The sequence below is a fragment of the Stigmatopora argus genome, chromosome 6, assembly GCF_051989625.1.
Source record: "Stigmatopora argus isolate UIUO_Sarg chromosome 6, RoL_Sarg_1.0, whole genome shotgun sequence".
NCBI classification, from domain to species: Eukaryota; Metazoa; Chordata; class Actinopteri; order Syngnathiformes; family Syngnathidae; genus Stigmatopora; species Stigmatopora argus.
In genome coordinates this window covers 15,292,740-15,320,646 of record NC_135392.1, presented here as the reverse complement: position 1 = coordinate 15,320,646, position 27,907 = coordinate 15,292,740, and the positions used below count along the sequence as shown (strand labels likewise).

Below are 27,907 nucleotides of genomic sequence, written 5' to 3'. Positions count from 1 at the left end.
TTACTGTAACCTCTAACTAGAAGTATCCTCAAACAACTGAAGACTGTTTTTGAAGATTTATTTCATTTGACAAACTGCAGCTTGTTGTGACATGAGTTGTGTTGAATTGTCTGCAACCACCGCTTCGTTCTCATATCTAGAAAGATCATATCGAGAACTCCTACCTTGAGTCATTTGTATCTCAAGGTATTACTGTACATAAAATAACTCGAAATATTACACAATGCCAAGAAAGCAGAAAATGTGAGTCAGCAAAGGATAAAACAGGGTTACCTTATTGAATCCTGACACGATCCATGTTACCCAGAGTATGTGCTCTTAAATCTCTGCATGATTATTGTATACATAATTTCTACCTCTTTCTTAGGTTTACAAGTGGTGTTGAACTCCATCATCAAAGCCATGGTCCCTCTTCTTCATATTGCCCTCCTGGTTTTGTTTGTCATAATTATCTATGCTATTATTGGCCTGGAGCTCTTTATTGGTAAAATGCACGCAACCTGCTACCTTCCTGGCTCAGGTATGCAAATTGTAGTTACTTTATCGACTTGCTTATCTGACTGAATGGTAGTCATGCAAAGCTCGACGTTAAAAAAAAAAAGAGGATTTCTCTCTGAAGTATCAATTATAATCATTTACAATTGTATCTAATCTACCTAATCATGAAATGGGATCGGATTGATTTTGCAAAATAATCTGATTGAATCAGAAAAAAATATATACTATAAATCCAATGTAGCATTTTTATTTTATGGAGGTGGTGTTTAGCATTACTGACTAAACACATCCACATACGCATAAACACCCAAACTCATGCTTTTATGACAACAGGTAGTTTTATGAAAGTTGTCTTTGTCGCAATGATAATTCTGTGTGACAATTAAATAATAGATTGTAAATTGTAAAAATACAATTGATACATAAATAATACAAGAGCGTTTGTAGCATTAATAGTTCTAGAAAGTTATGTATTGGGCCCAACGTTATTTATTTATGCTAAATTAACTGTCACAGCCAAATGCAATCAAAAATAAATTGTCCAAGGCATCATGATTTGGCTGTAAAATGGCAAGAACTTCTTCAGTAGTGCATGAATGAGACAACTGGCAACCAATCACTCAACTTTGCCATTCCATCGTATATGCCCTTGTACCATACAATGTAATGCTTAAAACAGTGTCAGTGTTTGAAATGTACTTACTCTAATTATGAGAAGACAGTGTTGCTTTTTACATCTATTTTCTCTGATGTGTTTTCTGCCTAGACATCACAGCAGAGGATGATGCTGCTCCATGCGCGATCTCAGGGCACGGGCGGCAATGCCCTATCAACGGCACCGAGTGCAGGGAAGGCTGGCAAGGCCCCAACGGCGGCATCACCAACTTCGACAACTTCCTGTTCGCCATGCTCACTGTGTTTCAGTGCATAACTATGGAAGGCTGGACCGACGTGCTCTACTGGGTGAGTGGCTGCTTTAGCCAACCTGCCAAGTTGACTGTTACGCGCCTTCAGCCCGAACGTCGGGTCAGATCACACATCTGACATCGTGATGATGATGATGCTGATAATTTCCTGAGGCATCTCATGTGATTGACTCGCTAAATATGATTGAGAGCACTTGACAACTCCTCTTAGAATGTAACACAAAGCGTGTGAAAGTACAGTGGTACCTCGAGATACGAGCTTAATTCGTTCCGGGACTGAGCTCGTATGTTGATTTATTCGTAACTCAAATGAATGTGTCCCATAGAAATGAACTAAAAACAAATTAATTCGTTCCAACCCTCTGAAAAAACACCCAAAACAGGATATTGGATTGGAAAAACATTTTTATTTGTTCTAATTTGCCATCTATTATCAAAGTAACAAATAACTAGTGGTTAGCTCTACATGCCCCGCCTCCACCCTGACTTTCAGATGCTACCTATCGAGGGTTGTTTGCTTTTGTATTCCCTTCAAGTATTCCGAAAATGATGCACACAAATGTCCTCACAATAGGATACCGCACGACCACTTGCCAACGAGAAGTAGTCTCGTATTAGCGATCGCTCCGCCAACGGGAGCTAATGGGCTAACGGGGGAAAAACACGGAAAAAATGCAACGCTCCGCCCAGTGCTCGTAGAGACATTACACGAGGGAGTTGCGACCAGAAACATTACACGAGAGAGTTGTGGGGCGAGAGACAGTGCCCATGATGTTCTTATGAGCAGCCTCTCGCGTCCACTGTATGCTCGTATAACAAAATTTGTCTCGAATCTCAAGATAAATATTTGCCCGAAATTTTACTCGTATCTCAAATTGCTCGTATGACGGGGCACTCGTATGTCGAGGTACCACTGTAATGCTTCAGACTTTTTCTGTGCCTCTTTTTAAAAAAATTCAAAACTCTCTTCACAGTTATTTTTTCTTGCTCTTTCTCTCTTTCCTCCTCACTTCTCCAGATGAACGATGCTATGGGCTTTGAGCTTCCATGGGTGTACTTTGTCAGTCTCGTGATCTTCGGCTCCTTTTTTGTTCTTAACCTGGTTTTGGGTGTGTTGAGCGGGTAAGCACCTTCTCCTTTTTGTGTTTGTCTCTATTGACGGGCTACTTCTGGTTCCCTCAGGTAAACGACGCCATAGGATGGGAAACACCTTGGATTTATTTTGTTAGCCTGATCATACTCGGCTCCTTTTTTGTGCTAAACCTTGTGTTAGGTGTGCTAAGTGGGTAAGAGGCAAATGTGTGCAGTGGCATTTACTTTGCAATATGCAACTCTTGTTTGCTGTCCTCTGGGTTGCTTGGTATGTTTGGGCAAAAATTCTCTTCTTAATGACCATGTTGTCTAAGAATTAAGCTATTTCCTCTGGTTCTCAAATTTCAAGATTATTTAACATTCTACCTCTAAAACCTCCTTAATCAATCACGTGGGTAGTAGCAAATGAGATTCCAATTGATGCAAATGTTAACTTAAACTTATTCCATTCACATATTTTTTAAAAATAGGTCCTAATACTTTTATCCGCAGTGTATTTTTATCCCCTTGGTGGCGTCACACACTCGTATACTTTTCTTGGCCACTGCAAAGTGATCATTTCCTTCCCCTCCCACTCTAGTCAACCCTCAAGAGAGAAAAATTAATCGTATTCCTCGCCTTTCAGTCCTCGCTTGATCTCAAACCCTAGTTTGCTTTCCCAGCAGTATCAACTGTGTAGTGGTTGTGTTACAGTAAGATTTACTCAGCAGGGACCAGCCAGCAAAGACAAGTTTAAACAATCATACACCGTGACAATATTGTTAACATCTTTAGAAACCTGTTAGTCGCTCTTGATGACCAACTGATACTTGCCTTACTACATTTCATTTTAGCAGCTTGTACGCTTTTAAATTAAGCAGCATTTTTATATAACCTATATATTGCGATTCCACACCTATGTTGCTTTTCTGAAACCCATCTCCGTACTTAAATTGCCTAGTCTCCAAGATGAGGACGCAGGCATGCAGGCTTTTCTCCATCAGTGGTAGAACGATCCAAATATAGTGCCCCATTCTATTTCCAAGGTGTAGATCTCCCTCCAGTGGTAAGGGGTTACAAATAGACAGTCTTAGAAAGGTTTCGATTACTGGATGAAATAGATTATCCAAAAACACAATAAAATCCAATTGCTTACCTGTTACACTAACAAATGCTTTTGGAAATGATTCACTGGAAAAAAAAAGTGACTTGTTTGATTATTTTGTGGTGTGAATGATGTGTTCAATGTAGACTGTGGGAGTAAATCCTCCCTAAGGGGGTCCCGTTTTGCTCATTTGTGTTTTTTGTGTTGTGTTTCCTTGGTCTCCTTGTGGTTCTGCCTAACTAAGAGAGTTCTCCAAAGAGAGAGAAAAGGCCAAAGCTCGTGGAGACTTCCAGAAGCTGAGAGAGAAGCAGCAACTGGAGGAGGACCTGAAGGGTTACCTGGACTGGATCACTCAGGCTGAAGATATTGACCCTGACAATGAGGACGAAGCAGACGAGGAGTGTAAACGCAACCGTAAGAACATTCCACGATTAATCACTATTTAGTTTGCATGCTCAAAAAGCCCTTCAAGAAGTCTTTTCCCCCCATATTTTCCCTTTAGTGTATTCAAAATGGAATACATTACAAGTATGGCTTCAGTTCAGCTGAGAAGGGTGGGGGGGCATGTTTTTGCGCAATATAAAAAAACTTAATCCAAATCCTCTTTATATAAGCGGCACACATGAAACACAGACTGATGATTCACCTTATATATTTGATTTTGATGCTCATTCTCCCTTAAACCTAGACTCAAGTCCTTTATCAAATCATTTAAGATTATTCTTTTTTCATACTATGTTGAAAGATAATACGTTTACTCAAGTGCTGAATGAAGTTTCAGAATTTAATTGATAATAAGGTACCCTTACGTCCATTTTGATTAGGTTTCCTCCATAATCAGAGTAGTATCAGGATTAATCGGGATCGAAGCACGATACAAACCGTATGACCAGATATGAGGCAATACACACCCCTTTTACAGTGTCTGTACTTCCAAAAAAATCCAAGTCACAAAACTCATTCTAGAACCAAATAATTTTGTGAATAGAGGTACCACAGTATATATGTATTTATCTGCATTACAGCATGATAGTCTAGGGCACCTGTGTCAAAGTGCCGGCCCGGGGGCCAAATCTGGCCCGCCGCATCATTTTGTGTGGCCCGGGAAAGTAAATCATGAGTGCTGACTTTCTGTTTTAGGATCAAATTAAAATGAAGAGTATAGATGTATATTAAATTTCCTGATTATTAAATATTAATTAATTGTAGTTTTTTTGTTCATTTTTTTCTGTTTTTAGTTCAAAAATAATTTTGTAAAATCTAAAAATATATATATATAAAGCTAAAATAAACATTGTTTTAGATCTATAAAAACTGAATATTCAGGGCTTTTAATCCAGTTCTTTTAATCCATTCATTAAAAAAAATCTAAATATTATATCTAAAATGGTCCGGCCCACGTGAAATCAAGTTGACGTTAAAGCGGCCCGCGAACCAACCCGAGTCTGACACCCTTGGTCTAGGGTCTCCTCTAATGTTGTTTCAATCTCATTTTCAGTATCAGTGTCAGCAACCATCATGAGTGTTCTTGGGTTGTCGGATAGTATAGGATTTGGTCACAAATCGGATCCAGTATTCAATTATATTTTCAGCACTGTCGCACTTTTTGGCTGTTTTGTAGAACTAATTCATTTCAGAAATCAAAGTTGTAATAGTAAAGAGCATCGTGTATTTTTTTCGCAGGAGAGCATTTCTCAATGAATTACCAACACGGCCCACTTGAATACAAAAACATGGTTTGTTGTTTACTGGCTGGATTATTATTAGCATTACTTTTAATCTTCTCAAATTTAAGGTATCAAATCAGAAAATTGAATCATAAGTTTTAAAAAAATCAGTATTGGGATATGTGTAATCTCTCGGCCCTTCTTGTGACAAACAGTGACCTCTCCCATGTGACCCTCTACCGTCACTGCCACCACCACCACCTCCATGTTCCGCTCTCCTCAGCACCCATGTGGCTCCCGCTGCTCTTTGTCACTGTTGGATTATTGATATTTGGAATACGGTTGTTGGCCTGTGTTGTTGCTTGTCTGCTCTGACCCCGTTTTGATAGCAGCGCATTCTCCTCCCTGCCTCTCCCTTCCCATGTCCCTCTGCTGTGCCATTGTGTCTGAATGCATGGCCTTGCATGCATTGCACATGAAGGGGTGACTCTGGCTGACCTTACTGAGAAGAAGAAAGGAAGGTTTGGGTGGTTCAGCCAGTCGTCCGACACTCATGGTAAATCTTGTGTTTTCCCTCTCTGAGGTTTGTGTGTGTGTGTGTGTGTGTGTGTGTGTGTGTGTGTGTGTGTGTGTGTGTGTGTGTGTGTGTGTGTGCGCGCGTTTGCGTGTGTGTGTGTGCGCGTGTGCGCGTGTGCGTGTGTGCGTGTGTGCGTGTGTGTGTGTGTGTGTGTGTGTGTGTGGTAGGGGGGTACTTTTGTGTGCGTGTGTGTGTACAGGGTGTTGTTAGTCACAAACTGCATTAGAGCAGGTGATTGTTCTTCATTAGGGGCACTGCACCACCAGATATTTTTCTTTTTTTTTGTAAATTTATTTTCGGTTACTTGTATTAGTTACTGTGTATATTTCCTCAGTGTGTTAGTCTGATGTAATATGGTCAATATAAATTTATATGTTGCTGACTTCCTGAGTAATGTCAATATTGTCAATCCGCTGACATCCAAACAACTTTTCAATAGGCCTGAATGGCATATTTTGTAAATGTTTTTTTTAAATTATTTTTCATTGGCTTATGACTGATAACTATGGGGCACTTGTGACCGAGCCATGTGAAATGTGCCTGGCAACAAACATCAGACTTGACACAAAAAAAGATGAACTGTTGACTTTAGTGAAAAGGGATTGTGCTTACGTGCTCAGCAGAAATTCCCAGTATTTCAAGAAATTGAAAAAACATGATCGCAGAATGCTGAAAAATATTTAGTTAAATTACAATCAAAATTTCTCTGAGCTATTTTTTTTCTTTTAGGAAGTTTAATAACTATAGCTTTTCTTGACGAACAATATAGACATGTGCATGGGGAGCACGTTGTGTTCAATGTAATGCAGAGCATGCTCACTTCTTAATGCATCATTATTGTGTTGAACACCTTGAGTGTGAGAGAAATTCTTATTAATGGCTTCAGGTGGGAAAAATTGCTTAAAAAGGGGACAAAAAAATCATTCCACTTTCTAACGGGGAAAAAAATGTAACTTCTAATTTTCACATAAAAGCAATCTGTTACAAGGTAAACAACAATACACGTTTGAGTAGCAGCACTGCCCCATTTTTCCTCAAGGCTCGCACTGTGAATGTAGGAAACAAGGCTAAACCCAGATCACTACCATAACAAACAGCACTATTTTCAGAGCTTAGAGCTTTGCGACCACTCAAGCATCAAAGACAACACATTTGAATAAGCTAAGCGGAAACATACACACACATTCACACACACCTTGAAGTTGAAAAAGACACCATATACACTGACCCACACACGCACACACTGTGAGTGGAACATTTCATCTGTCCACCCACTTCATGGACAGCTACCAACTTCCGTGTACCATAATTGTATCTTTATTGATGCAATATAACATATTTTCTGAACTGTAAGGTGCCCCAGATAATAAGCCGCACAATCAATGAGGAATTTATTTTTATACTTAACATAGTCAATATAGTTTCATCTACATTACTGTACATATTGTTTATATTATCATTAAAACATTGAATTGGATACCAATTGGTGCTGCTCTAGTCTTTGTTATTTGGTTCTAGCTGTTTGCGTATATAATGTGTATGTATATATATATATATATATATATATATATATATATATAGTATATATATATATATATATATATATATATATATATATATATATATATATATATATATATATATATATATATATATATATATATATATATATATATATATATATATATATGTATATTGCTGATGTGACATCTTAATTTCTTAATTTGGATTTTACATTTACATTTCTCTTTGTCATTGGGTCTGCAGCAAGCGTTCCTGCCAGCGAAACGGAATCTGTGAACACAGAGAACCAAACTGGGGAGGATGAAAAGACGCCGTGTTGCGGACCTCTTTGGTGAGTGTCAAAACACCTGTAAGAATTTTTCTGCTTGAATTGGTAGTCTCACTTGAGTGGTGTTGATGTTTTTCGTTTTAAAGAATATCGTCAAAGGTCGAATCCTTCCTGCCCTTTTTAGCATTTCTTCTCTTTGCAGTTATTTTCTTCTAAAATTGGTTTTCAAGATTCCTAGTAATCTTTCAACCTGTCTTTCAAACTTTGACAACTTCTTCTTTCTTTCAGTCAAAAAATTTCAAAGTCAAAGTTCAGGTCAGTATCTTGCATTGCTTGTTCTCTCACACAGATTTCTTTAGCTTTATTGACTTATCATAAACACATATTTACCAAAAGTAGCTTTACCCACATGGGATTGTATTGTGTTTTTACTTAATGGTACAACATGTGTGTATTAATCCCATTGATTTGCATGAATAGATTCCAAACATGATATTCTTATTTCTAGAAGAAAAAAAAAGGAACATTTTGCAGAGCCTCTTAATATTAAAATATGGTAGGTGGGTAGAGTAGCCAAAAATTGTACTCAAGTAAAATTTGTGTTACTTCACAATATTACTCAAGTTAAAGTAAAAGTGGTCATCCCCCCAAAAAAATCCCCATATAAGTAAAAAAGTGAACGAAATGAACACTCAAAAACGGATTAACAACTTTGTTACTATTTTAAAACAAAAGAATCAGACAGACAAAAACACATTTTCAAATGTCTGGAATATTAATAAAACAAATTTCACTCATTAAGGTAACAGAGTTAACACGATAGTACCCAGAAGAGGAGAAACTGGAGCTGGATGTTAAGAATATGTGCTAGTAAAACCTCCAGACTACTGAGGGACTGTGTGGTAACCTCAGTGTCAGTCTGCAGAAGGTCTCCACCTTGTGGACTTCCTGTGTGTGGCTCCAGTTTTTTTTATCTAGGTTTACAATGTCTTGTGTGTCTTGTGTCTGTCTTGCTACTGCAACCAAAAAATTTCCCGAAAACGGGATGAAATAAAGTTCTAATCTAAAAATCTAATCTAAAGGAAAACACAATAAAACAGGAGCTCCTTGATAGCATACAGTACAATTAGAAACAACTCAGCAAAGCTGAGGATTACAGTTTTCCGTCGTCTCCTACAGCCGGCGCTGGCGCCGCTGGAATAGGTTCTGCCGCAGAAAGTGTCGGTTGGCTGTCAAATCGGTGCCTTTCTATTGGCTGGTCATTATCTTGGTTTTCCTCAACACCCTCACCATATCATCAGAGCACTACAACCAACCGTTGTGGCTGACACAAGTGCAGGGTAGGCAAAATATCCCTGCAATTCAAGACATAGAAATCTTTCTTCACTATTTAACATGTGCCTTTTTTATGGCTTTCAGATGTGGCCAACAAGGTGCTCTTAGCCCTGTTCACTTGCGAGATGTTGGTGAAGATGTACAGCCTCGGCCTACAGGCCTACTTTGTCTCACTCTTCAACCGCTTTGACTGCTTCGTGGTTTGTGGGGGAATCACAGAGACCATCCTGGTGGAGCTGGAGATCATGTCACCCCTCGGGATCTCAGTGTTCCGCTGTGTGCGTCTGTTGAGAATATTCAAGGTCACACGGTAAAACCCCAAATGTGTACATCAGTTTTCTATTCTAATTGTTGGAGTCAGGGTCAAGAGAAAATATTCCAGCTGGCAAATAGCCATTTTCCCTAATTACTCGCCTCGCCTTGGATACAAACTAGCAAATATGACAACTCGGGCTAATTCAATTTTGTTTTTCATTCGTTGTTTGTACCTCTTATACTCACGATGGTCGTGGGGGTGCTGGAGTCTAACTGAACTGGTTGCCAGCCAATCGCAGGCCGCATGTAGACAAACAACCATTCACATTCACAATCACACTTATTCATTTAGTGCATTCAATCAGCATTACATATGTTTGGGATGTAGGAGGAAGCCGGCATACCCGGAGAAAACCCACGCAGGCATTGAGAGAACATGCAAACTGTACACGGGAAGGCCAGAGCCAATAATTGAATCTTTGATATCAGAACTGTTTGGAACCCCTTATGTGATTTTGGTTCATTCAGATTCCTCTTAACAGAAAAATATCAATTAATCATTTGATATGCTCAGTCTCAGTACTGTAATGTGGTCAAATGCCAGACAGAAATGTGCTAAAAAGATTATTTTCTATCATAAAAGGATAAATTAGATTTTTTTTAAATCCTTCCAATGATTATCCCCCATGAATGGCAGATTTGCTATTGGCCTATAAGTATTAGTTGTCGATGTATTGAGATAAAAAAAAATCGTTTACTAGCGTATTTAAAACTAATTATTTTGTTCTAAAGAAGTAATTTTCATTTGCAGTATATATAGAGCTTTTCAATTGAAAGCTGCTTTTAAAAAAATTGAAGGAAGAATATCAAGGCAGCAAGTTGTGGGCTTTCATTTTGACACCGTTTTTGCTAGAGCTGCGTAGTTCAGGAGGCTAAAATATCCAAGATTGACTGTGGGGGCGAGATGGGAAGGAATGAGAGTACTCATTGCTGAACTGGAGCTGTTTCTTTTACGTAATCGAGTCGCACTCTATTTTTTTTACCTTCATCTCTCACGGCAACCTAACATACTGCAGGAGTCAGTGACTTAATCATCTACTGCAATCACCATTGAGCATTCTAGGTTTGGTTTTCACTTTATCAGTTGTCCCTGTCTTTTTCCCCTTTGTCCTTTTGGTTTTACCAGCCACTGGCAGTCACTCAGCAACTTGGTGGCTTCCCTCCTCAACTCCATGAAGTCCATCGCTTCCTTGCTGCTACTGCTGTTCCTCTTCATTATAATCTTCTCCCTGCTGGGAATGCAAGTGTTTGGTGGAAAGTTCAACTTTGACGAGACCCAAACCAAGAGGAGCACGTTTGACAACTTTCCACAAGCATTACTCACGGTGTTTCAGGTATGCAGATGTGTCTTCTTCTTAAGATATAATGGAAATTTCGCCTCAGATTTGCCTCCTGAATGAGTGAATGAATACAATTCCTCAGATCTTGACTGGGGAAGACTGGAATGCTGTCATGTATGATGGCATCATGGCCTATGGAGGACCTTCTTCTTCTGGCATGATTTTAAGCTTTTACTTCATCATCCTCTTCATCTGCGGAAACTGTATCCTCATTCAAGTAGAATTTACTCACATTGAGCTACCAGTTGTCACAAAAGCACTGGCATAAGAGTTTCCTTGACTCAAACCCGCCCCAGACATCCTTCTGAATGTCTTCTTGGCCATTGCTGTGGACAACCTAGCAGATGCCGAATCTCTCAATACAGATGAGGGAGATAAGAAAGGGTAAAAGCCTGAATATTTCCTCTTTGGAAGGAATTCATTTGCTTTTTGTGATGAATAGGCACAAAAAACATTGGATAAAATGGAGAAGTTTACATGTTGTATTAATCACAGGTAGAGCTGGGCGATAAAACGATAACGCTAATCATCGATATTTTTTTCAACAATAATAATAAAAACTTTGGAAAAAAATTTGATAGTTTCAAACTGCAATTACATCACCCAACCACCACAGAGAACGGGGGCATTGTTGAAAGATGAACGCTAGTTCCAGACCAACGCTCCGGAGAAGAAGATAAAACGTGTTTTTAGCATGTTTGCGATAGAGGCTAACACAGAGCATGAACGCAAAAGGACAATAACACGGCCAAAATGAGTGATTATGAGATGCAGGACAACTCAGATCAGATCCACAAATGTTTAGAGGAATGGGCATTGTCTTAGAGCAAATTAAAATTGTATTTTAATACATCTGTGTACTATATAATGCTTTTTTGTCATGTGATTTAGATTTTTTATATAGCTTTTGGGATTGTTCATGGATGAGTGACTTTCTCTTTGTGTTTTCCAGGGGAAAAAAGGATGAGAAAGATGAGAAGGTATGTCACATACAAATATTAGTAATAAATATTTATGAAATCATAGTGCTCAATTCTGAGGAGTTTGCATATGCATTCAGGATGAAGAAGAGGAAAATGAGGACACCGCTGGAGAGGAGGAAGACCCAGAAGTCCCAGCAGGACCTCGGCCAGCCATCTCTGATTTGGTCAAGAAAGAGAAGATCACTCCGATTCCAGAGGGAAGTGCCTTTTTTATCTTCAGCAACACTAACCCGTAAGAAACGCGCACAGGCTTTCATTTGACCACCGGGGACAAGTAGTGATGCATCGGCTGTGTTCTGCAGGTTTCGTGTGTTTTGCCACAAGCTGATTAACCACCACATCTTCACCAACCTCATCTTGGTGTTCATCATGCTCAGCTCCGTCTCACTTGCCGCTGAGGATCCTATCAGAAACTTCTCTGCTCGCAATATTGTAAGTTTCCTCACACTTGCTACCTTCGTGAATTAGTATAGCCTTTCGGGGGTCGCAGTGTTCTTCACCTCTGTAAAAACACTGGTTCTTCATAATTTAGTGTCGTTAATTTCACCAGGTAAAAAAAACATCTGTTTATTTGCATTCTTAATGAGTTAAGGAATTTGTAAGTGTAATAATATTATTTAAGTCTTAAAGACCCAGTAAAGGATTTTTTGTGATTACTTAAAAAAAAAAAGTTTTTTTTTCCTTCTGACCACCGACAGTCTTTTATGTGGTATATTTTTTAAACTATAGATATCAGAAAAAGGTATGTTAACAGATCAGTATTTATCCTGTTTTTTCTCCATTTTACTACTGTTACTTTGTTGGTATCTGATTTTTTTTTTAATTGGCTATCCAAAAAATGCGACTCAAACCCCAATGCGACGTATCTATATATTTTTTTCCTCTTCTTTGTGTCTTCTGTAGCTGGTGCAACCTATAATCAGGTGCAAGTTATCTTCTGAAAAAGACAGTATTTTAAAAGATAACTGGTCAAAACGTGCAAAAACAGAACAATTTGAGATTAGCGTTCAACTCTTTTTCACTTTCTCAATTGTCTGGAGTTCTTGGGTAAGGCTAAAAGAGGCAACAATCCCGCAACCCCCGCCTCACTAGCATGATTCGCATATTTTACTTAAATCGGTGGCAGATTACGTCGTGCAAGTAATTCACGCCTTTTGTACCAGAGTAGCATGCAATTAGAGCTATCAATCTTTTGCAGATGGCACAAAATACATTTTCCTGACGTTTTATGTCACCGGTGTTTGTGTAATTGTGTTTCAACCGCTATTCGAAACACTCAACTCTGCCGGCCCTCTCTAGAAATGACAATTAGTCACCAACCACAATGCCCATTTTGCGACCCCACTGGCCCGCAAAACAAGTAGACTGGCACAGAAAATTTACTGTTATTTACACACGCTAATTTAAGATCTAATTTAAGATGATTTGTGATTATTTCTTAACAATACTCCTTTCTGCGGTGTAAAATTTGCATTGGTTTTCCTTATCACTTTACTGGGTCTTTAACTTATGGCTTAGCTCCCAAGAAAGTCTACTAAAGCTAAAGAAAACTGTATGTAAAAGACAAGTTCTTAAAAATATACATATTCTAATGAACATAAAATCCAGCATAGCTACGTATGGAGTAAATATTTTTTTTCTACGGTGGTACCTTGAGCTACATGTGGCCCAACCAGTGAGTTATTTGGGATACTAGCATCAGGCCGATTATTTTGCTATGAATTGAATGCATAATTTGGAGAGGCTTGTACTGCATGAATGCAGTAAACTCTTACTGTTAAAAGTGAATTGTTAAAACACGAGAATAATTTCACTGTTGCAAATTAAATTTTGCACAATTTTATTGCGTTAACTGTGTTAAGGTGAAAGTAATTATATTAAAGGGTAAATTAATTTCTGCCTAAAGAGAAAATATTAAAACATGCCTGAAAATCATGGATTAAAGAAAATTTAAACTTATTTTGTGGGGAAGGCTGAAATAAATAAATGGTTGATACAAAAGAGGAAACGAGATCTAAATGTTTTGAGTTTCTAATGTGGCCACATGATGAATTCAATTTAGAGCTCAAGGAATTACTGTATTTTAATTTTTAAAATATATGTTTAAATAAATGTATGATACATTACAAAAGTAGTAGAGTATTTGAATTTAGAACAAACAGATTGATTTAAATAAAATAGAACCTAAAATATATGTTTAAATAAATGTATGAATACATTACAAAAGTAGTATTTGAATTTAGAACAAACAAATTGATTTAAATAAAATAGAACCTTTTAAACACTTAATATGGTTGTTCCTAAAGGCGCTCAATAGGCAGATTACCTAAAGAATAAACCATCATGAACTCCTTCATGTAAGATGTTGTGGTTATAATTCATAACTCAATAATGAGGAAATATTTTTTGTGCTAAACCAAATGTTCACTTAAGTTGTGCCATTGTGTAAGGAGAATGCAAGCATTTACAAACTGTTTTCAACCTATATCCAATGAAATACACTACAAGTGTTCAAAGAGTTAATCTGATAGCAAGCATGCTCTTATTTTGAAAGGGATACCTTCAAAAAGAAAAAAAAGCTGGGACAAGGGCATTTCCTGAAACGTTGTGACATCACCTTTTCATCCGACCAAACTCAACACACCAGTTGTTGAAGCTTTGTAGGTGAAATTCTTTCTCATTCTTGCTTGATATGCAAGTTCAATTGCACGTAATAATGTGTGGTATAGACAGATCTAGACTGCTTGCAGGCAAGTCTATTCTTCCCACATTTTTTACCTTATAGCCACACTGTTTAAAACATGAGCAGAATGTGGTTTTCTTCATTTTTATTTTTTTCACTAAACCCTGCATGTACCATTGTGGGTGGCACCCAGGCAACTGGTATTAACACAACTCCACACAGATTGTGAACTCTGGGCGTTGGTGAGATTTTTAGCTTAATAGAATGGTTTTATTAATTTTATTGTGTCCATATCGCTGTATCAATGTCACAATAATGCAGTTTTCTCATGCACTGACGCCTGTGGGATCGAAGATTACAAACACCTAGTGATGCTTTTTGGCCTTGCCACTAAAATGTAGATTGAGATTTATCCAGATTCTCTGAATCTCTTAATCATTTTATGAAAATTAGATGTATGAATCCTTCACTTCCTCGCAACAGTTTTTTTTACCTATTGTTTTTAAATCATTAGATTTCCTTTTTTTCATGCAGATGTTCACAAAATGGGGAATTTTGTCCAATTCTTTCTTGTAAACAACAGTAGCCTTTTAAACAAAATTATGTTGCTCCTTTCCCAGGTTTTTTTAAACATGTTGCACACATCAACATAAAAATGAACGAATATTTGCAAAAAACAATAACATTAATTGATTATATTACGTTTGGGGTATGTTAAATTTTTTATAGGTTGAAAATAATTTGCATATGCACTTGAACTTTTTTTGTTAACGCTTATTGTCGTAATCTGGCATGAACATGCTGGTTCCAAAGGTAAGATTTTTTTTTTCAAGGTGAAACTATTCAAAATGCTGTACATGGTTGATTGCACTAAATGGACAAAAGTATTGGGAGACTTTGCCCTCAATTGTAAGCGAATTAGATGATTTTCAATGCCAAACATGCCCTCATTGACAGTAATTTGTACACTTCTGGGTAAAGAAAAGGGCAAAAAATTCCAAAGGGAGAATTAAGATTTAGAATAGTTTACCCCCACCAAGATATCTAGAGAAGGTAGATGTCTGTTTCAGTATTTTTGTCCATATAGGGCCTGTTTACATCTGTGTAGTTGCAGTAAAATCTACAATGGAACCTCGTAAGTTCAAACCCAAATGAGTATGCTCTTGGACGATGTCGCATATGAATTAACAAATGAAAAAATAATCAGTTTGTTAAGATGTTAAAGAGCATTCTTAATTGGCAGAAAAGTATCAATAGAAATCGCAGTTTATGCTCATGTAAATTACATAAACACCAGTCAAAGCAAACACAATTGAAACAGCAAGAGTATTATTGAGATCCGACAAGAGTGTCACAACATAATTTTTTGACTTTGCTATTATGTTATGTTCTGGTGGCATAGTACAGTAATACCTTAAGATACGAGCTTAATGCGTTCCGGGACCGAGGTCGTATGTCAATTTACTCGTATTTCAAATCAATATTTCCCATAGAAACGAACTAAATACAAATTAATCCGTTCCGATCCTCTGAAAAATTAACTAAATACCAATTAATCCGTTCCCAACCCCTGAAAAAACACCCAAAAATAGATATTACAATGGAAAAACATCATTTTATATGTTCTAATTCACCACCCACTCACAAAGTAATAAATACATTCTAGTGGTTATGATGTCCAGTACTGAAATGTAATATTTTTCAGTACAGACAGCATTTACTGCAGAGTGCGTGGACAATAGAGAAGCGGAGAGAGAGATAGGGAGAGAGAGGGAGAGACAAAGGACAGGAGAGAGACTTGACAGACGGCAACGCGCTCGTAACATAACATAAACTTTAAATTTAACTTAAATTAACTTAGATTACGATACACGCACTTAAATGGGTATAACTTTGTCGTGCTAAAACCGAGCCAAAGGTGTTAATGTATTCTGCTGTGGCTTAAAAGTCAGAACTAGCTGCTCCCCCGTTCCTCACAACCGGTTGTACTATCCCAGTTCGTTTTTTTAAATTATCGAACCTGCCACGACTTACTTTGAAGGATTGAGCTGGTGTCTTTTTCAAATGCTTGCTTTGCTTTGCTCGACTCGTTCATGTATCTCCCGCTAACTATTTATCTTTTAACCATATGAAGTGAAGGCTCTCCATCTTGTTGTGAATGTGACTGCCCATCTTGGAAATGATGGTTAGCCCTTAATTGCACTGGCTTGCTTTGGACCCATTGTTTTTCCCTTAATTTTGCACTGATTAATGCAAAAAATGCAGCCTGTATGGCCAGTGCTCGTAGAAAGATAAGAGCGACACTGTTCTCATAAGCAGCCTCTCACATACTCGGCCACCCAGACAGCCGCATCTCGTATGCTCTTAACTCAAAGTTGTCTCGCATCTCAAGGCAAAAATTTGCTCGGAATTTCCCTTGTATCTCAAATTTCTCTTATGTTGGGACACTCGTATGTCAAGGCATTACTGTAATTGAAAAAAATGAACATGATAAAAACAAACAGGTTAGAATGAAGCGTTTAGCCATGCAAACGGCTTGTTTAAACTTTTTGTTTAATTTATTTAGTACAGTACATTAATTAAGTGGAGTTAAAATATCCTGTAATTAACCTTGAAGTACAGTACAATACATTTTATCTTTTATTTAAAAAAATCAAATGCTGTTCGAATTAAATTTATGTGGAATACATTCAGTTCCATTATTATTTTAGTTTGCTCTTTTTTATGCGCATGGTCGAATATCCAAACTAGGCTTAGTGTTAGAATGGCCTTCAACGTGGCTCTGTGGTAACATTGTTTGTTAAACCACTACTAACTACTCCAGTTACATTGAAGATCCTGCGAGGGCTTTGTCCTGGTCTTTTGCTAGGAATGTTCAGTTACCTACTGTACCTGTAATTTAAAGAAAGGCTTTTACATTTTGTCTCTAATGCAGAAGTTTGTTTTGCATATAACAAACTAATCCTTGAAAGGCTTGTTGAACATAAATGACAGTGGTTTTGATAGAGGTATAAGTTTCCCTGAGTAATTTGTAAATTGTTCTTTAGAGGTTCCATTGCAATCATTTCAACTACTGCAGTTGTACTCAGTGACAATGAATAAAGAAGCCGTATAGTCTCCAAACAAAATATATTCTTCCAAATTCCAAAGTTAAAAAAAAAAAAGTAATTGATCTTATTTTTTAATGATGTATAAAGCTGCACAATGAACTGTCTCTGTTAAACATCTACGTTGCTTTTTGCAGATACTTGGTTACTTTGACTATGCTTTCACGGCTATCTTTACTGTTGAGATCGTTTTGAAGGTAAATGTCCTGTGTCCCCTGTCTGTGCTGTACTAACCTCCTCCCCAATAACCCTGCACACATGTGGTTGCCTTCCAGGTCCTAGGCTATGCAGATTATGTCTTCACTAGTATGTTTACATTTGAGATCATATTGAAGGTAACCCCTTAAGTGACAGCGAGAGCCTTGCTGCATTCTCTCCTTGTGTGTCACCTGCCACTCAGTACAACCTAGCTTGTTTGTTTCCTTTCTCTTATTTACTTATTTGCTCCATGGCACCTCTTTTAACGATGAAAATAAACCGCAGAAATCTTTATTGGGTTTGTTAATTGCACATTTGTAACGTAAATGCAAGAGAGAACTTAGGGGAAGGAAACACAACATCAAACATTACATTCTATTACCATGGGTGTCAAATCATGGCTGAAAAAAAGGATGTGTAAAAAGGATGCAGATAATCAAATCTTTGTGCTACTCTTAACTTGGCTGACCAGACATGACTGAAGCATTGGGAAAGGAGTTCGTTTTTTGGAGCATTGTCAACTCCAGTCAAAGCTACTAACTCCATGCCTCCGATACAGACTACTAGGGGTTGAACTGACATGGTTACTAGTCGATGTATCAACTTTACCAATGGAAAATTATCAATTCATTGGTTATCACATGTTTTGGCATTAGCAATGTGAATTCTACACGAAAACAGGTGGTTGGTCAGGCCGGAAAACTACTATCATTGATTCAAGTATGTGGGCCTGTTTCACAAGATTTACAATCTACAAAATGTAGAGAAGCAGTGAAGGTTACACTCATAGTTGATACCCTGCCTTACTCTGGCTAAAAGAACACTTGATTTTACCTTACATTAGCCCGTAAGCTATCTTCCCTACTTTAATGGGTTTAAAAAACATTCAGGTCAGACACTACAACTCATTATTTCAAAGCATTCCTCCTTTCATTTTTAAAGATGGATACTGATACAAACCTGGCAAAGAAGCACACAGCAGTTTAGTATAGTATAAAGATGTTCTAAACCAGTTCTGAACCCAAAGCAGAAGCCCTTTCCTACGTTACTGAACATTTTGAAAGGTCCTAATGTCTATTCCCACGGGTAAAGAAACTAAGCTTCTTGCTCCATGGAGTACGTAGTTCAATTTTTTGTACAATTATCCCCGGAAGAAGAAACAACCCTGCAAAAGTGTTCACTTAAATTGGCATTAAATTTTTACAAGTCGTGATTGGATGAACGAATCGAAGGTGGGGGGCCTGTGCAAACAAAGAAGGTTAAGAAAGTGAGCCTACTGAAAATAATTGCAATGACAAAAAATTCAGAAGTCGTTCAACCCCTAAAATAGACTGCTTTTCAGACGCAATAAAGATGAGCCAAATCAACCATTTTCCAGCATGGTTCAAACTGCTTAACCAGTCTGAGTGCGTTGAAAGGTGGACTTGTGTCTGCAGCCATTTGGACACAAAACATGCCACTGCTGTTTGAACATAAAATTCCCAAACACTCTCAGGAAGCGCTTGGCATCTCACTGCATCTTGCTCCACCGTTTACATGCACTCGGAATATATTAATCCTTCACTTTTATGATTTGAAGATAGAGTCATCTTTGCTAGTTTTTCTTATCTGCCTGTTTTCTAATTAGGAGCTGCCTTCTCTACTTTGGGCACTATTAAAGAACATGATAGAATGGGCTTTAAGAGAACGGTCCGCATGAATGTGACAGTAAATTCATTTTCACTTTCCAATCTCTTTGACTGAATCTTTTGCTGGGAATAAATATATTGCTAACGCCGTGGCAACAAAATGCATGTTTTCTTGCCATAGAAGATTGAGAAATGAATGACTTACTACTACATTCATGTCTTCAAGGGCCGTGAGGGTGGCGATGGTAGATGTTAGCCTCCCTTTTTCACCGCTCGGAGCCCGCCACCCTCAATCAGTGTGAACTACAAGAGTGTGAATAAGTGTGTGTGTTTGGGGATAGTAATATGAATGGGCATAATATAAAATATATTTATCTGTACTGTGCATCTGTGTGAAAGATGTTCTCTGTCAGGGGTCTCAAACTCAGTATAACGGAGGGCCTCCTAAAATGAATCTGCGTGAGTCTGGGCTTGGTCAAGGATGCAAAAAATGCAAAAAGAAGTAGTACAATTACCATATTTTCACGATTATAAGGAAATGTAATGTGTTAAATACAGAAATTGCACCTGCAACTGAGACTTAAATACGGTAAGCCTTACGATCGCAAAAATACGGTAATTCAATCTTCTCAATCTTTTAAAATAATGGTTTAAAACATTAACGTTTTTTCAGAAGATCAACAAGATTGGTGACCCATCTCCTGTGTCATTAACCCAAAACTGTAATTCTGCCACACTGACATTAAACTTTAAAGTGTACCAGGGGGCTGGAAAATATTGCATTATGGAACTCAATTTGGGCTGTGGCTCCAAGTTTGAGACCCCCTGTCTGTGTGTTTCAAAAAAGTGTGTATGTGTAATTGTGAATAAGGTGTGAATGAATTTTGGTATGTACTTGGTTTGTTTTATAGTTTTGTCACTTGCTTTCCTAATATATTGTGCCCTCTCCGCAGATGACAACATATGGAGCTTTTCTCCATAAAGGAGCTTTCTGCAGGAACTACTTCAATCTTCTCGACCTGTTGGTGGTGGGAGTGTCTTTAGTCTCCTTTGGAATTCAGTAAGTTTGAAAGGATTCAATCTTTAGTCTCCTTTGGAATTCAGTAAATTTGAATGGATTCAATTCTAATCTACCACACTAATCGCCAATGCAATCCTACTGTTTTTTTCATGGCAATTGCCTGTAAAAAAGTGATGGAAATTGTTTGTAGTTTTCACTCTTCACACCCTTTCCATTTCATCTCCAAATAGTAGGGCTCCAGACCTATTTGATGATATTGTCAGCAAAAACTATTAGTACAAATAAGGGCCTCGCCATAATAAATAGCTTAGAATAGACCCAATAGCAGTGGCAAACTTTCAGAGCCTTATTCTTTCAGAGGACTAATAAAATTGTGGGGTATTTAAAAAAGTATTTTACATCAAACGAGTAATATGGTCAAAATGTCCTTTCATTCATTCATCTTCCGTACCGTGCATCCTCGTAAGGGTTGCCCGGGTTGCTGGAGCCTGTCCCAGCTGACTTCAGGCCAAAGCCACACTACACCCTAGACTGGTCGCCAGTCAGCCGTAGGGCAAACAGAGCGACAGATGACCATTAGCACCTACAATCATACCGCCACCAGTGGGAATCGAGCCCGCACCAAAGTCAAGCGAGTGAACCACTACACTATCTGGCCTCGTTCAAAATGGTATTACAATATTTCATTTCACCAAATAAGTACATCAACACTCTCAGTGAAAACGAGGATTCAATCCCAGGTTCGACCTGTCCTATGTGGTGTTTGCATTTCTCCCTTGCGTGGGTTTTCTCAGAGTAGTCCAGTCTCCTCCCACATCCCAAAAAGATGCATGGTAGGCTGGTTGAAGAGTCTAAATTGCCCCTAGGTATGAGTGTGTGTGAATGGCCGTCTGTCTCCTTGTGCCCTTCGATTGGCTGGCCACCTATTCAGGGTGTCCCCCGCCTGGTTGGCTGGGATAGGCTCTAGCCCTTCCCGCAACCCTTGGTGGTCTAATACCTAGCCACAGAAGCTCGTGCTTCGGTTGTGGAGTGTCCCTTTTCTGGTAGAGAGCGAGCCCGAGCGATTAAGCAATTCAGGCTGGATATACTCAAGCTTGAGCTTTGGTACCACCCCTGTTGAAAAGAGACATTATTCCACTCTGGACATGCCCACAACGAGAAAGCGAAGAAATATCGATATAGCTATTGCCCCCCAGTAGACGAGAGGGTATCATTCCTCCCCCTTTGTGTCAGCCTGACGGTTGCTCTTGTGCATCATACAGTGCATTAAGATCTAAAAATGGGCCCTAACAATTAAACTCATTTCATCAGATCTAAAATTCAGTGTGTGTTTTCACTATCCAGGTCATCAGCCATCTCAGTGGTGAAGATTCTCAGGGTACTTCGTGTCCTGAGACCCTTGAGAGCTATCAATCGGGCCAAAGGTCTAAAGGTGGGGTTAGTGGCATTTGTCAAGTTCACTCTGGATTTGCTGGTATGTCTAAATGAGTGCACTTTTTGTCCAACAGCATGTGGTGCAGTGTGTGTTTGTGGCAATTAGAACCATCGGGAACATCATGATTGTCACAACGCTTCTTCAGTTCATGTTTGCCTGCATAGGGGTGCAGCTCTTCAAGGTCAGCCTTATGGCTAAATATGGTTGATAGAATGGCTGAAAGAGAGTCAATAGTATAAATAAGTTATTTTCCTTCATAGGGAAAGTTCTATCGCTGCACCGATGAAGCCAAATCTAGCCCAGAGGAGTGCAAGTTGGTGTTCATAGTCTTTAACCAACAGAATAGCCATTGCAGTTCACTACCTAAACCCTCTGACCTGTGCATTTTCAGAGGCACCTATATCCTGTATAAAGATGGCGACGTGAACCAACCCACTATCCACAGGCGAATGTGGCACAACAGCGACTTCAACTTTGACAACGTGCTCATGGCAATGATGGCTTTATTCACTGTATCAACATTTGAAGGCTGGCCTGCGTAAGACTCTCGCCCCACTTTTGATGATTTGATGTTGACAAATTGGGGAATTTTGTGATCACTTGGTAGTGCGCTGGCTGGTCATTAATATGTACACCATAAAACACCAAGAACAGAGCATATATATAAAAATATAAATATATGCACTCTTTTTGAAGTCTTTTCTGGTGTACAGGCATAAATGTTTTGATATCAAAGGATTCTCCATAAATCAGAGTGGCTTCAGGCTACGCACCAAAAAGAAAATTATGTGGGGCCATTATACTGTAATACTACTAATTATTTTCGCTACAGTAATGATGATTTTAAGCCATGTACTAATTCAAGGTTGTCCCATCTTCTCAGGTTACTATACAAGGCAATCGACTCTAACAGGGAAAACATTGGGCCCATTTACAACTACCGCGTGGAGATTTCAATCTTCTTCATCATCTACATCATCATTATCGCCTTCTTCATGATGAACATCTTTGTAGGTTTTGTGATTGTCACCTTTCAGGAGCAAGGAGAGAAGGAGTACAAAAACTGTGAACTGGACAAGAATCAGGTAAATGACCACAGTGTTTCTTATTCGGAATTTATAGGGACAAACAAGAACTTCTATAAATGACCTTCCTGTGTAAAATGGTTGTCCAGAGAATCTGAATATTCAAAACACTGTAATAATAATGGAGAAAATAATTTTCAAACAGAAAATGACTCAAGTAATTTGCCATTTGGGACAAATGTGACGTTAGTTGTATCCACGATAACTTATGGACTGCCAGCCGGAATGTGTCGGAATGCCAGAGAAGCCTATGGGTTTATCAGTTTTGAGCTGTGAGGCAAAGAAAATGGCGGATAAAAGTCCTAACTTACATAGTTTGAGTGATTAGTCTTTCGCAAGTTATGTGTTGGAAAGCCAGAGTCAGCTTCTGTTTTAGCCCACTATTTCACTTTTTTATAAAATTGTTAAACAATCAAAACCGGGGGGCCCGGCGGCTGAGTGGTTAGCGCGTCGGACTCGCAGTGGGGGACCTTGGTTCAAATCCAGGTCGGTCCACCTGTGTGGAGTTTGCATGTTCTCCCTTGGCCTGTGTGGGTTTTCTCCGGATGGTCCCGTTTCTTCCCACATTCCAAAGACATACATGGTAGGCTGATTAGACACTGTAAATTGCCCCTCTGTATGAATGTGAGCGTGAATGGTTGTTTGTCTCCTTGTGTCCTGCGATTGGCTGGCATACGGTTCAGGGTTTCCCCCCGCCTCTGGCATGAAGTCAGTTGGGATGTGGTCCAGCACCCCCTGCAACCCTTGTGAGGATAAAGCGGTTCAGAAAATGAGATGAGACAATCAAAACCTTGTCTGTCCCTTTGAAATTAAATATTTATTCATTCATTCATTTTCTGAACCGCTTTATCCTCACTAGGATCGCAGGGGGTGCTGGAGCCCATCCCAGCTGACTTCAGGCCAGAGGCGGGGGACACCCTGAATCGGTGGCCAGCCGATCGCAGGGCACGAGGAGACGGGCAACCATTCACGCTCACACTCATACCTAGGGGCAGATTAGTGTCCAATCCAATCAGCCTACCATGCATGCTTTTGGAATGTGGGAGGAAACCGGAGTACCCGGAGAAAACCCACGCAGAGAACATGCAAACACCACACAGGTGGACCGACCTGGAACCCAGGAGCCCAGAGCTGTGAGGCTGACGTGCTAACCACTCAAGCCGCCGGGCCGCATCCTTTAAAATTAAATATTAAATAAAATTCACTGAAACCCTGATTGTTGCTGTTGTATTTCTGTGCAGCGTCAATGTGTGGAGTATGCTCTAAAGGCCCGTCCTCTGAGGAGGTATATCCCCAAGAACCCTTACCAGTACAAATTCTGGTATGTGGTCAATTCCACAGGCTTTGAGTACATCATGTTTGTGCTCATCATGCTTAACACACTCTGCCTAGCTGTACAGGTAAGACAAGTCAAAGTAATACACATGAATTCATACTATCCCCTACTTTAAGGTTGTTATCAAAATACATCAGTTCTACAGTAAATCAGTCCAGACTCTGGTCCGCTACCATTTTAAATATATTACAACAATATATAACTGGGGCATTATGTCTTCCTTAGAGTCAAGAGGTCCTCAGGTTTTTGTTTTTCTTTGCAGAGTTTGTATGTTGTTGGAATTGTGTTGGTTTTCTCTAGGTACTCAGGCTTCTTCCCTCGTTCCAAAAAGATGCACGAAAAAGACTTTAAATTGTCTATTTATGTGAATGTGTGTGTATCTTGTTCTCCTGCTACCGACTAACAGCCTGTACACGGTTTACCGTGCCTTATAATCAGTTTTCACATTGATTGGCTGTTTGTTCAGATTTTTTGGTATCAGTGCGTCGCTTATTCTCCCCATGAGTATTACCTAAGTGTTACTCGCTATTTTTGTTGTATTTTTCTTGTTAAGACCAAGATTTTCAAACTCAAATTCACAATATATCATATATCATTGTTCTAAATATTGAGAGCAGTTGTGCATGTTATGCCTAAACATTGAATATGAAATACAAATTCAATATATCTACGAGCATTAACGATGCATGCACAAAGCCAACAGTCCAGCTCTAATATTTGATATAAGTTCATGGGTCAAATATAACATGTGCGGTCGTTTGGTCGCCGGTCTTTTGGTCGCCGTCTTTTGGTTGCCATCTTTTGGTCGCCATCTTTTGGTCGCCGGACTTTTGGTCGCCGGACTTTTGGTCGCGGTCTTTTGGTCGCCCGGACCCAAACAACGGGCGACCAAAAGACTGGCGACAAAACAAGGTAAAACAACATGGTCTACGCATCAATAAAAGCCAACAATGGCCCTGAGCAGTTTCACTGAGCCGACGTGTGAGTGTATAAGAGTTTGTATGTACATGAGTTGTCCCCTTAGGAAGGGACGTCAGTCAGGGTCTTAACAAGTTCTCCAACAAAACACAATAAAAGTACGAGAAATTTGGAGCTTTTCTTTAGCCTAATTATTAATAGGTCATTAAGTATGACTAAATAATAATTCGCAGTTTGTATTTAGGGAATTTGAGCAACAATTTAAATGGTAATTATCAATAACCTTCAGGGCGACCAAAAGACCGGCGACCAAACGACCGAGTACCAAATATAATTCCACTGCAGGACAGACTAATAATTTCTTCCTTATTTAACTTAATTAAATTATATCAGTAATGGCCACCTCATCAATGAGTACTGTTTTTAGAGAACCCTGCACTTGCTTATCCGTTCTGAACTTACAACGAATTGTACACTAATATTTTTCAGGCCTTTCACTAACATTTCTTCACTGTGCGTCCTGCAGCACTATGGCCAATCTGCGCTTTTTAACTACGTCATGGACATCCTCAACATGGTCTTCACGACTGTTTTCACTGTGGAAATGGTTCTCAAGCTCATTGCTTTTAAACCCAGGGTGAGTCAACCCATTAATCCCTTTACTCAAACTCACAAGTTCCACATCACGTTTGCTCACAAATGGACAACCAAAGGATATGATTATACATTCACAGTGATTTGTTTTTTTGTTCAACAGCATGTAATTAATGACTATTTATTTTGTTCACGCCCTTGGTCATCAGCTCTTTGTGGCAAAGAAGGACAGGATGCTAGTAAGAGTGTGTGGCGTGCAGTGGTTTTGTTGTTTACATGCAATAATACTACTAATTATGCCCTTGTTGTAACTTGTAAGAAAAATGCGGCCCTAAGTCATTGCGCAGTAGGAGTTCAAAGACTAATTCATTTTATGTTTACTGCAATACGAGGAAAGATGCATTAAATTTAATCGTGACCGGACAATTCGCCGAAAGACGTTTCGCCGACGGACGGTTCGTCAAATGGACGGTTCGTCAAATGGACGTTTCGCCGAATGGACGTTTCGCCGAAACGGGATTCCCGCGCTCGCCCCGCCCCCGGATCATGTGTGTATATGTTTTTCAACCTCGGCACAAAAAACAACACAATGAGAAACAGCCCCACTTTTATTTGTTTAATAAAATAATCAATCAAACACTTTAATTTTTTCAGCAAAACGTCCGTTCGGCGACACGTCCATTCGGCGAACTGTGCGTCGGCGAAACGTCCGTCGGCGAAACGTCTTTCGGCGAATCGTCCGAGTACCAAATTTAATCGGTGACATAATTCGTTTGCAGTTTTTCAGTTCACCATTTGCATGGCAATTGGTTTTGTAGTACCGAGTAGTAATGTTGATTAATGGGTAAACCCAAATGTAGATATCTGAGAGGGCAAAAAACTTTTTGTGGTCTGACCTCAAACTCTGCAACCACTCGCTCAACCTCACCCAGGGCTATTTCGGAGATGCCTGGAATGTGTTCGACGCCCTGGTTGTGATTGGCAGCATAGTAGACATTGTTCTCAGTGAGATCGATGTGAGTACATTCCTAGATTTGAACTGGTATCGGTCATTCTCTGAACTCTTCCTCTTTCTCCTCAGTGGAGCTCACTTCGCAAGGACTCACACCTTTGCTATGTTTCGATTTCTATCTAATACTTGTCTTTTTTCCTCTCTTTTCTCTTTTCAACTCATCCTTTCCTTTCATTAATTCATTTGACATCCTCCCCGACGCCATTTCTTTCTCCCTTCCTCCTTACCCCACATTGTGCATTGACTCCAGCACTATTTCGCTGATGCTTGGAACACATTTGATGCCTTAATAGTCGTCGGTTCCGTCGTCGATATTGCTATCACTGAAGTGAATGTAAGTACGACTTTACTTTGACTCTTGGGTCAAACTAAGGCTTTACAAGAAATGTGTGGCCCATCCCTATGTATTACCATTCAAGCAATTCATCTACTTTTGAGGTACAAGAATTTTTCTAAAACATTGCAATATTTTTTTTGCATGCAATTCAGAAAAATCTTTGCTTTTAATGGGGAAAAAATATCCATGCTAATGATAAAAATTATTGCAATGTTCAATTCTTACAATTCAAATCTCAATTTGTCCAATGAACTTTTGGCTGATTGTTTAAAAAAAAATAAACCAAACATTTAATGTTAAGCTTCAGTTTGACATTGTTTTTCAAATGCCATTCTTTCCTTGCTTGATTACAGCATTACTCCTGCCTCTCCATGTCTGCTTCTCTTAAATTTGTTTCTAATTATTGACAAAATGTGATAATGTTTTTATGACTATGAACTGAAGCCCCACTCTTTGATAATGTTTGCCTATATCAAGTTATCTAATTCTTACTTTTGTTTATTTTGTTTCCATAGAAACTTGTAGAGGCAAGTATGACAATGAAAGACTATGTTGTTTTGTGTGTTTCCTATGTTTAAAAGCAACTTTATCAGTAGGACCCCAATCGCAGGGACCATTTTATTATGATAAATCTGATTATGTATTTGTTTATTTTACAGCAAATATTTAAGATTTGCATAGTTGTAGTTTTACACCATCTGTGCATTATTTTAAATTCCTGTTATTAGCTCTTCTTATTAACTTTGCTTTCTAAACAAATCCAGAAAAATATAGGTTCAATTCAGTTCATTGTGTTAGAGTCCGATTGAAAATGGGCCACTCATAAAAGTATATTACCGTCATATGATTACCAATATCCTAATATTTTTGGTATACAATCATCTTTTTATGAAAAATACATTTCTGGTTTTTGGTTAATTTCAAAATTTCTGTATTGAATATAA

At 38.8% G+C, this 27,907-nt stretch overlaps 1 protein-coding gene across 4 annotated transcripts in view; it reads left to right on the top strand.

Annotated features, from left to right (window-relative positions):
• cacna1da (calcium channel, voltage-dependent, L type, alpha 1D subunit, a) overlaps window positions 1-27,907 on the top strand; it is a 78,818-nt gene that overhangs the window by 24,747 nt on the left and 26,164 nt on the right. Inside the window, exons 6-31 of one of the 4 annotated variants that reach the window (XM_077603871.1) lie at window positions 368-520; window positions 1,265-1,461; window positions 2,443-2,546; window positions 3,845-4,014; window positions 5,749-5,823; window positions 7,612-7,699; window positions 7,925-7,951; window positions 8,816-8,976; window positions 9,056-9,281; window positions 10,413-10,620; window positions 10,709-10,829; window positions 10,923-11,010; window positions 11,579-11,606; window positions 11,687-11,841; window positions 11,912-12,041; window positions 17,537-17,596; window positions 17,675-17,734; window positions 20,179-20,285; window positions 21,591-21,678; window positions 21,755-21,862; window positions 21,942-21,994; window positions 22,073-22,219; window positions 22,565-22,766; window positions 24,008-24,166; window positions 25,547-25,657; window positions 26,877-26,960. In XM_077603871.1, coding sequence (XP_077459997.1) covers window positions 368-520; window positions 1,265-1,461; window positions 2,443-2,546; window positions 3,845-4,014; window positions 5,749-5,823; window positions 7,612-7,699; window positions 7,925-7,951; window positions 8,816-8,976; window positions 9,056-9,281; window positions 10,413-10,620; window positions 10,709-10,829; window positions 10,923-11,010; window positions 11,579-11,606; window positions 11,687-11,841; window positions 11,912-12,041; window positions 17,537-17,596; window positions 17,675-17,734; window positions 20,179-20,285; window positions 21,591-21,678; window positions 21,755-21,862; window positions 21,942-21,994; window positions 22,073-22,219; window positions 22,565-22,766; window positions 24,008-24,166; window positions 25,547-25,657; window positions 26,877-26,960 — 3,110 coding nt within the window. The remainder of the gene's footprint in view (window positions 1-367; window positions 521-1,264; window positions 1,462-2,442; window positions 2,547-3,844; window positions 4,015-5,748; window positions 5,824-7,611; window positions 7,700-7,924; window positions 7,952-8,815; window positions 8,977-9,055; window positions 9,282-10,412; window positions 10,621-10,708; window positions 10,830-10,922; window positions 11,011-11,578; window positions 11,607-11,686; window positions 11,842-11,911; window positions 12,042-17,536; window positions 17,597-17,674; window positions 17,735-20,178; window positions 20,286-21,590; window positions 21,679-21,754; window positions 21,863-21,941; window positions 21,995-22,072; window positions 22,220-22,564; window positions 22,767-24,007; window positions 24,167-25,546; window positions 25,658-26,876; window positions 26,961-27,907) is intronic. The other 3 variants (XM_077603872.1, XM_077603873.1, XM_077603874.1) reach the window with 3 other exon arrangements.